We start from the raw sequence: 8,308 nt of genomic DNA, 5'->3' as shown, positions 1-8,308 counted from the left end.
GAGAGTCATGCAACTATCACTCGTAACACAGCAGTTCCGCCAATGGACCTAGGCCCATGGATAATTGTACGCGCTGCGTTCGCAAATCCGCCAAGTAGACTTATGAATGCTCACAGCAGCAAATGGACTTGTGAAATTTGTAGCTGACCTCCAATAGTATAGTTCAACAAACATAGTTTGATCATGAAAATGAAGACGACGATGATAAACTAGTTGACTTTACCCCCTTTTAACCTACCTCATGCATTTCAGAATTCTTGATTGTATTTAATTTGTGCAATTTCAACGTCTTCAAGCAACACTCGTGAACACCGAAACTACTTGAGCAAATAACCAACCATACGCTGTCAACTCATGCTCTCACTCTCTATGCATTAAAATCCATACACTAGTAGCCTGTTGCTGTCTTGCCCTCGTTACCATCACATAAATGCGTCGTCTAGACGATTATCAAGCATCCAAAACTTTTTCCAGGTTTAAAAGTCCCTACCTGAAAGACCAACTAAAAATCCAAGATCGGCTACTGCTGCACACCAGGGGCAACTGATTGAATCTAATATTTCTTTCCCGCAATTTAAATATAATAAGGTTTTGATACCTACAGAGTTTACTCTCACGCCGGTTAGTTCCTGCAGTTACAAGACAACATACAACTAATCAATCTGAAATACCAACAAATTCACTCACTTCTTATCGAGTCAGAAAAATATGCATCTGAGCCAAAGCAGCAAGACCTCCAAAGTACATAAGCAGCTCGTCATAATAATACAGTTCCTCAGTATGTCATGGAGCTGAACTAGCTAGTTCTTGATGCTTTGTTTACCACGTGCTGCAAGCTTTGATGCCGCCTCTTCTTCAGACAAGGGAAGGTAATAGATCCTTGGTGTTGCCTTTGTCTTCTTAAACAAATCGTCGAGTGTCAGAGCAGGTGGGTCTGGTTCCCTCGGCGGAGGTGGGGGGAGTTGCTCTCTTACAGGCTGCGGATCAGGCTGTCTTTGTGGGGGAAACGGCAGCTGGTGCAATTTCAGAGAATGTTGGCGAACAAAAGGTTGAGCAGCCTGAGGTTGCTGAAAGTTTGCAGCCTTGGGAGTGTTTGGGTTTGAGGTAATGGAAGCTGGGGATTGTGGTGGGGCCTCAGTTCGTGCCTTGACTTCTTGGGGGTCAACAAACTCAGCGACCAAAAGATTTCCACCGTTCGAAGGCCACTGCAGATTGTAAACAGCATTGCGTGTTGCAGTTGCTTCCTCCACTGAAGAATACTGCAAAAAAACTAACCAGTAAGACTAAATAAAAATTAACTAATGTCCATTTGTAAGAGAGTAGATTTCAATACTTGGTAAATAGTGAAAATACAGAATTAGACAAGCTGAAGGGATAGAGGTTGACGGTGTAAGAGTTAAAGGGAGATACTAGTTTAGATTGATAAAAAGATATAAAGATTTTACTTTTGCTAGGGAACACTTGGATCAGACCAAAAACATGGCATGCAAGCATGAGCAAATAGGAGAAGAGGAAGAAACAGGAAAACGGTTTTTATTGAAGAGGAAGAAGGCAGCTGATACTACTACTGCTGCCAGTGCGGTGTTGCTCCAAGGCAGTCGGGCATCACAAAAAGCATGTTATGCGACTTGAATGCAAAGACAGCCCATGTTCTGGGTACCAAGAATAAGGAAGAGGGAATTAAATGGATTAGGTGCAGTCTCAAGAAAGACTTAAACATCTTTATCTAAGAAAAATATTAGATAATAACTTAGAGCACCATAAACTATCAAATATAACAATAGCATAATAAAGACAAGCTATATACAAATCTAGAGCATGTGTTTAAAACAAAAGTTACCTGATTATGAATGTAGAATAAAATTTAAATTTCATCATGAATAGAATTTCCAATAAATAAAGGCATTCATGTGTTCACCATAATATCTCAAGATATAACAAAAACATTCCTTATTTACCATGGTTTAACCTAATATTGCTAGTTCTAGTAAGTGAAAATCAAATGCCATCAAGTTGAATTTAGATTGAACTCCTAAATTAAATGCTAACATTATTAATCATAAAGGGAAAACTGAAACAAAGATAACTATAACTGTAAGATACTTATATTCATGGATGCATTCATTAAGTGAAAAAAGTACAGAGACTGCAACATTTAGCAACAAAAATTCCAGCTTAAACTGGTTGAGGAATATGCATGGACACTAGTTTTAAGTACAAATATATTTCCTCAATTTTTATAATTATCCTGACTCCTTCCATCTTCTCCTTCCTGCAGCAAAAGGCACCCATAAAAATAGCCTTCAGGAAAAATGACAACAGAGACAAAGCTAAGGTAGCCAAGACTCACATCTAATGGTCAATGTAAAACTAAAAAACAGAGGGCCAGCTTTGAAGATACACAGTTGCATCCTACCACTGTCAGCTCCATAATCACATTATTGAGAAAATCACTTTGACAATTCCACCTTAAACTTTCCATATAATCTAGAGAGGCATGAAATCCTCCTGAAGAAAGAGGTTTCACTTTATTTCCTACCAACTACCAATAAAGCATATTTAATTATTTGAGATAAAGCATTAAAACTCTTCATTAGTATTTCAACCTGTACAATTAAGCCAAATCTACCATGTGTGCCTTACTGTCAACCATGGCGTAGCATCATCTTATGGGTAACTCATGGTCTGGTATCTCCAAATGGAGAATTGGAACATAATGGCTCAAAAACATGTTGCATGACTCAACAAACAGCGATACCAAGTTCAGCTAAGACACTATCCAGAAAGTTGGGTATCTGTTAGGGTGCTGATCAACCAAATGGATAACAAATGACAAATCAAGACATAATGAAGGAAACAAAGCGTCAAATATTTTTATTCTACAAACAAATTACGGTACAGAGATTGAACAACTCTAAGTCTATGTCTACATATTGAAATAATATGATGATGTCAATTCCTAGTTTAAATTTTAAACTATAAGATTATCTAGGAGTAAATTAAATATAGAGAACAATTACCAAATAGACACAACAAGATTGCAAACCCAAATAACCATGAGGTTAAAGTAAAGAAGGAAAGTAAGGTTGACAATATATCATGTAGGACATACAGTCACATAGCAGTGGGTCTTAATGTGGTCCATCCAGAAACTGCAAACTGATCCAGTTTTTGCAAGCAGCTCTTGAACAGCTTTCAGAGTAAAAGGGCGCAAAAATCTGTCAATTCTTAACGAAGTAGTTGCAGATTTCTGTGATGGTGGTACTGCATGATTTAGATCAGCATTTAGTCAAATAAGATTATTCAAAATGTGAAATAAAACTAGGTAATACAAATAAACTAATCTCACCAATTCGTTCCTTTTGAGAATCTCCAGATGGCTTTAAATCAGATTTAATATATGTGCGCCTAGGAGTAATTTCAAATGTATTCTTAGGTGTACTTGATGTACTGAGGTTAGATAATTGGCGTTCAGGAATTTTAACAGCATCTGAATTCCAACGCCGTTGACGCTTGGGAACCTCATTGATTGCAACAGCTTCTTGGTCTGACCAAAAAGGGGCATTAAATTGATTGCTTCACTACTGAAGTAGTATTTGTACCAAGAAACACAGCAGCAATCAAAATAATGACCCCAAAGACTACTATAAAGTAGAATATTAAAACAGTATAGCCTACTAAGCTTGGATCATATTCAAAACACACAAAAAAAATATTGTGAGCAACATATAAAAAGAAGCAACTAACAAATACAAAATAGTAATTTGGATATAACATAAAATGTTGATTGATGAGCAGAGTAGATACTACTACGATTAGATGAGAAATAGCAGCACAAACACAGCTAAAACTCCAATGTAGCACATTGCATTACAAAGAATTTACAATAGTTGCACAAAATTCTATATAATAACCTAAATTGCAGCCAATATACTATCCCAGCACCTTGTTCAAAGGCTACTATCAGAACAAGAAATATCACATATTTCTTCATGCTACAATCAGTTTATCATCTGCAGATTGTGTATCAAAAGTTTCCATTGGACTACAAAGAAATGAAGCCAAACTGCAAAAAAACTTACCAACTAAAACTATCAAGATATCTGTTTTGCATCCACAGTATAAAGGGTAAAATGACTGAATAGAGTTGATTTTTTTAGTACAAAAAATTGAAATTCGCGAATGCTAGCTATAAAGCTCAACCTGCTAAGAAAGTAACTGGTAATTCCTAAACAACAACAAATTAATGGTTTCAACTGTTTGGGGTTGGCTATATAGATCTTGTTCCACCATTAAACAGTAAATATGAATATACAAGGTACTACTTTTGGTAATATCCAGACTCTTTAAATTACTTTTTTGATTAACAAAAGTTATCTAGTCTCCCATTATCCCTTGTACCATGAACTCTAATCTGTTTATCTGATAATACAAATACCTTCAAGATTGACATAATTCAACGGAAGCGTTTAAGCGACTAAAGTAGTGCATCATTTTCACAGTAAAGCATATTATCATGTCTATATGCTCCATCTGGTAGGAAAAGATTAAGTTTTCCTGTACACTACCAAGAACTTAACCTTTAAAAATAGAAAAATAAATTGTTACAAGACACATAGGATTCAAGTTGAGTAAGGATCAAGTCGGAACGTTAAACCTATTGAGTTTGAGCCATTTTCATACAAGTCATAATGGATGGCAAATGTTGCAAGGCAGTTTAGCCTATATGCTTTTAGATTTTGCAGTGGACACTATGACTTCATTCATTCTATGAAGATAGAACCTATCAAACGTGCTTAGACCTAAGGTTATGATACCATAGTGATAGAGCATATATTTGCCACCATACTCAGTAATGAAAAAAAATATTATTCAGGAAAAAAATTAGCAAATAAAATCAAATGATCTAACAAAACTAACATTAGAATCGAGTGCCATTACCTTCTAACTTTCTCTTTTCAGTAAGGACTGTTGGCTTCTTGATGTCTTCATCAATGATTTCCTCCATAATTGACACGTCCTGCTTAACGTCAATGTTTTTTATATCACTAACAATGAGCTCCTGTGTCACCTCAGTTTTTTCAACTAATTCCTCGGTCTTGATATTGGAATCAATGTTCTTACTTTCCAATACATCATCCTCCATTAACTCATCACTTGAACTCCTATCCAAGTTCAATTTTTCTGGAGACTCTTCATCAAGGTTATCTTCTTTCTTGCCTTCATCAACAAATATAGTCTTTTTAATTTGTGTATCTTCCAGGGAAACCAGGTGCTTAACTTGCTCTTTGGCATCATGCACAGTCTGCAGATCGCCACCTAGTGAAGGAACAATGTTGGATGATGGTTGAACCATCTCCTGCTTAACAACCTCTTTTTCTAGATGAAAGTCATCAGCATTTAAATTATCCTTTAGTTTATTCTTTTCAATAATTGACACAGAATCAATAGGAATGGACTCACACTTAACCTGGGATCCTAAGTCTAGACTGACCACTGATACCTGATTGTGTGATTCAGGGCAGATTTCCTCAAGGGACAGGTTTGAATTGTCTTGCACCAGTTCATCGAGCTTTTCTTCAGTTCTTGTTATGACTGCATCCGAATCATGCTGCAAGGTAGCAGTATGGCTCTCAGTTGCACCATCTTCTAGGGAGACCAAGTTAGCTTCTGTTTCTGAAATGGACACGTCCAATTCTGAAGAAACTGTTCTGGCATCTTCCACTTTCAAGTCTTTGTTGGTCACTTCTGAAGTAGCTTCTGTTGCAGCATCACATTCAGTCTTTCCAACTTTTGTATAACCATCACAAATGCCAGCTTTAGCAATGTTAGCACTGTTGGAATCTTTATCAACCATAGTGGCATTGGAGAAGTCATCTTGTTCATCTGGATCTTTAACTTTGTTAACCATAGGGGCAATATCTACGTCAGAATTTTCTGTCTGAACTTGCACACTGTCACTCTGATCTTCCACCTTAGGCTCATCTTTTTTGACTTCATCATTCACCTCTTCTTCAGTGTCCATGATCTCAGCATCCATTGCGTCAGCTAACCTCCTTACCAGTTCTTCCTTCAGACCTCTTACTGGGAGTTTCCTTCTCTTCAGCTCTTCTTTCAATTCTGTGACCTTCCACTGGTCGATGGATTTATTGTTGAGCACGGGATATGTAGACGACATACTGTCTAGACTGCAGTCCCACAACACATGATTTTCTTTAAAAAGTTGACTAATTTCACAATGTGACGTAGAACTATCTAACGAAGGACAAAAGTTGAGAAATCATGAAATTCCAGAAACATAATGCAACAACCATCACACTGACACATAAAAGCTCAAATCTGAAACAAAAAAACTTTTGAAATGGTCAAAGAAAAACAACAAGCAACATAAACGAAACTGCGAAGGAAAACAAAACAGCCTTTAAAAACTGAAAGTAAAGCTTGACTTCTTGGGCAAACTAAACCATTTAAGTATGCAACAGCAATAAATGCACAGGAAAAAAAACCTACAAACCATAATCACTCGAGAAGAAGACCACAAGAACCTAAACTCGAAAGCAATCTCCTAAACCTTTACTACCATGAAAACACCATCAAGGATCGAAGAACCTACCGTGAAGGTAGCTACACCAGAAGTAGGACGGTCGAGGGCTTAGAAGAAGGCAGGACGAGAAACCCTAGTTTCAGGACAAAAAAAAGATAGATATTAGATCGCAGCAAAAAAATAAATCCACAGTAACGAATCGCAGGGGAACGGTTGTAACCACCTTAATCGTCTTTCCTACCTGAAACAAAAAAAGAACAATAACATTATAAAAAAAATAAGAGTTTAAACCAGAAAGAAGATGAAAGAATGATCTCTACGAGACGACGCGACGCTGGAAGATAGTTCTTTTCTAGGGTTTGCTCGCGCTTTCCATCGATTTGGCTCCAAAGCAGGTGTGGAGGGGGAGCACCAGGAAGGCGAAGAGGAGAGGGGAAAGGGCGAGGGTTTGTGGTCGGGTGGAGGACGGCTACCGTAGTAGGAAGGTATTTATAGCCCCGTCTCTGTCTAAACGAAGCACAACAGCAAGGAGCGGTCCGGAAATGGTCAGGTCAGGTCAAGTCCGGTTCATTCTGGTTAAAGGAGATGTAGACTTTGCGAGTCAGGTCGACCGATGTTTATCTGATTCAATATTTTTTGTTTATAATACACAAGTGCACAACTTAATTAATACAATAAAAATTAATTAATTAATTAATTGCGATACATACGTTTTTTTCATTAATCTAGATTTTAAATTAATTAAAAACAAATCTCATACAAATAAATTATAAATTTGATTCATGACATATTTTTTTAAAAAATAATTTAAGTGTTTTTTTAATTCGAAGTATAGTGAAGATGACCGACTCAATCCTATAAAATTTTTTTATTTTTTATCAACTATCAAAATAAATTAGAAAACACTTACAGATGCTCATTTAAGTAATTAATTTTCTTAGATTTATCGTCTCACTGAAAATAAATCTACAGAATACACTGTAGCTGAAATTTAAACATTAAATATTTAATTAATTGCTTAGAGGGCCTAACATCGTAACCTCGAAGGTAAATTTTATATTATTAATCTTAGAGATTATAAGTAAATTTTATATTATTATATACTGAGATTCAAATATTAAATATTTAGTTAATTGCTTAGAGGGCTTAACATCGTAACCTCGAAGGTAAATTTTATATTATTAATCTTAGATATTATAGGTAAATTTTATATTATTAATCTTAGAGAAAAATAATCGCCCTCGATCTTTCAACTATACCTAAATAACTTACCACTAAGACATTACCCAAGATATAGTACATGATCTCGTTCGAAGGCTGAGTCGGATGAAGGCTGGTCGCGACGGCCTGGTTGCTGACGAAAAGTCGTGGGTGATTCGGCTCCCACGGGCGGCTGACGATGCTGCAGGTCCCTGCACACACTCAGACGATCCCCCTCCTCACGTTAAAGACCAGAACCCAGGGAAAAAGTCCCCGGATCAGGCTCTCCGACACTCAAGTCAGGTCCTTTTTCCCCAGAAAACGCAAAGAGAAGAAAAAAAAACTGACTGCTAGTGAAAAGTTGTGGAAAAAGGTGACGAGAGAGCGCGTGTGCGTACCCGCGTACGAAGAAGCCTCCCCTTTTTATGCCCTCCTCGCTTCTAGAACCTGCCATCCTGTCAGAAAGCGTTAGACGCTAGGCTTTGTCGTGTAGTCCCGAACACCTGTCGTGCTGCTATTGATCGTGAAAGCATCTTCTTGTTTTCGAGACCTCCGCCTTTACAC

At 37.1% G+C, this 8,308-nt stretch overlaps 1 protein-coding gene across 1 annotated transcript; it reads right to left on the bottom strand.

The window, feature by feature from the left end:
* Positions 1-547: 547 nt before the first annotated feature.
* Positions 548-7,022, bottom strand: LOC122010300 (histone acetyltransferase KAT6A-like). Its single transcript, XM_042566782.1, has 7 exons — positions 6,865-7,022; positions 6,768-6,785; positions 6,614-6,677; positions 4,942-6,188; positions 3,350-3,547; positions 3,113-3,264; positions 548-1,259 (listed from the first exon to the last, which is right to left on the bottom strand). The coding sequence occupies exons 4-7, from the start codon at positions 6,176-6,178 to the stop codon at positions 801-803; spliced, it is 2,046 nt and encodes a 681-aa protein (XP_042422716.1). The 5' UTR covers positions 6,179-6,188; positions 6,614-6,677; positions 6,768-6,785; positions 6,865-7,022; the 3' UTR covers positions 548-800.
* Positions 7,023-8,308: the final 1,286 nt, after the last annotated feature.

The sequence above is a fragment of the Zingiber officinale genome, chromosome 8A, assembly GCF_018446385.1.
Source record: "Zingiber officinale cultivar Zhangliang chromosome 8A, Zo_v1.1, whole genome shotgun sequence".
Lineage (NCBI taxonomy): Eukaryota > Viridiplantae > Streptophyta > Magnoliopsida > Zingiberales > Zingiberaceae > Zingiber > Zingiber officinale.
The sequence above is the reverse complement of the archived record's forward strand: the minus strand, read 5'-3'. Positions and strand labels throughout refer to the sequence as shown.

Excerpts from the sequence above, each read along its gene's own strand:
- LOC122010300 (XM_042566782.1), bottom strand. The coding sequence starts at position 6,178 with ATGTCGTCTACATATCCCGTGCTCAACAATAAATCCATCGACCAGTGG. Across the intron at positions 3,548-4,941 it reads TGAAAAGAGAAAGTTAGAAG|ACCAAGAAGCTGTTGCAATC; the intron begins GTAATGGCACTC and ends CTTTTTGGTCAG. Across the intron at positions 3,265-3,349 it reads TTCTCAAAAGGAACGAATTG|TACCACCATCACAGAAATCT; the intron begins GTGAGATTAGTT and ends TAAATCATGCAG.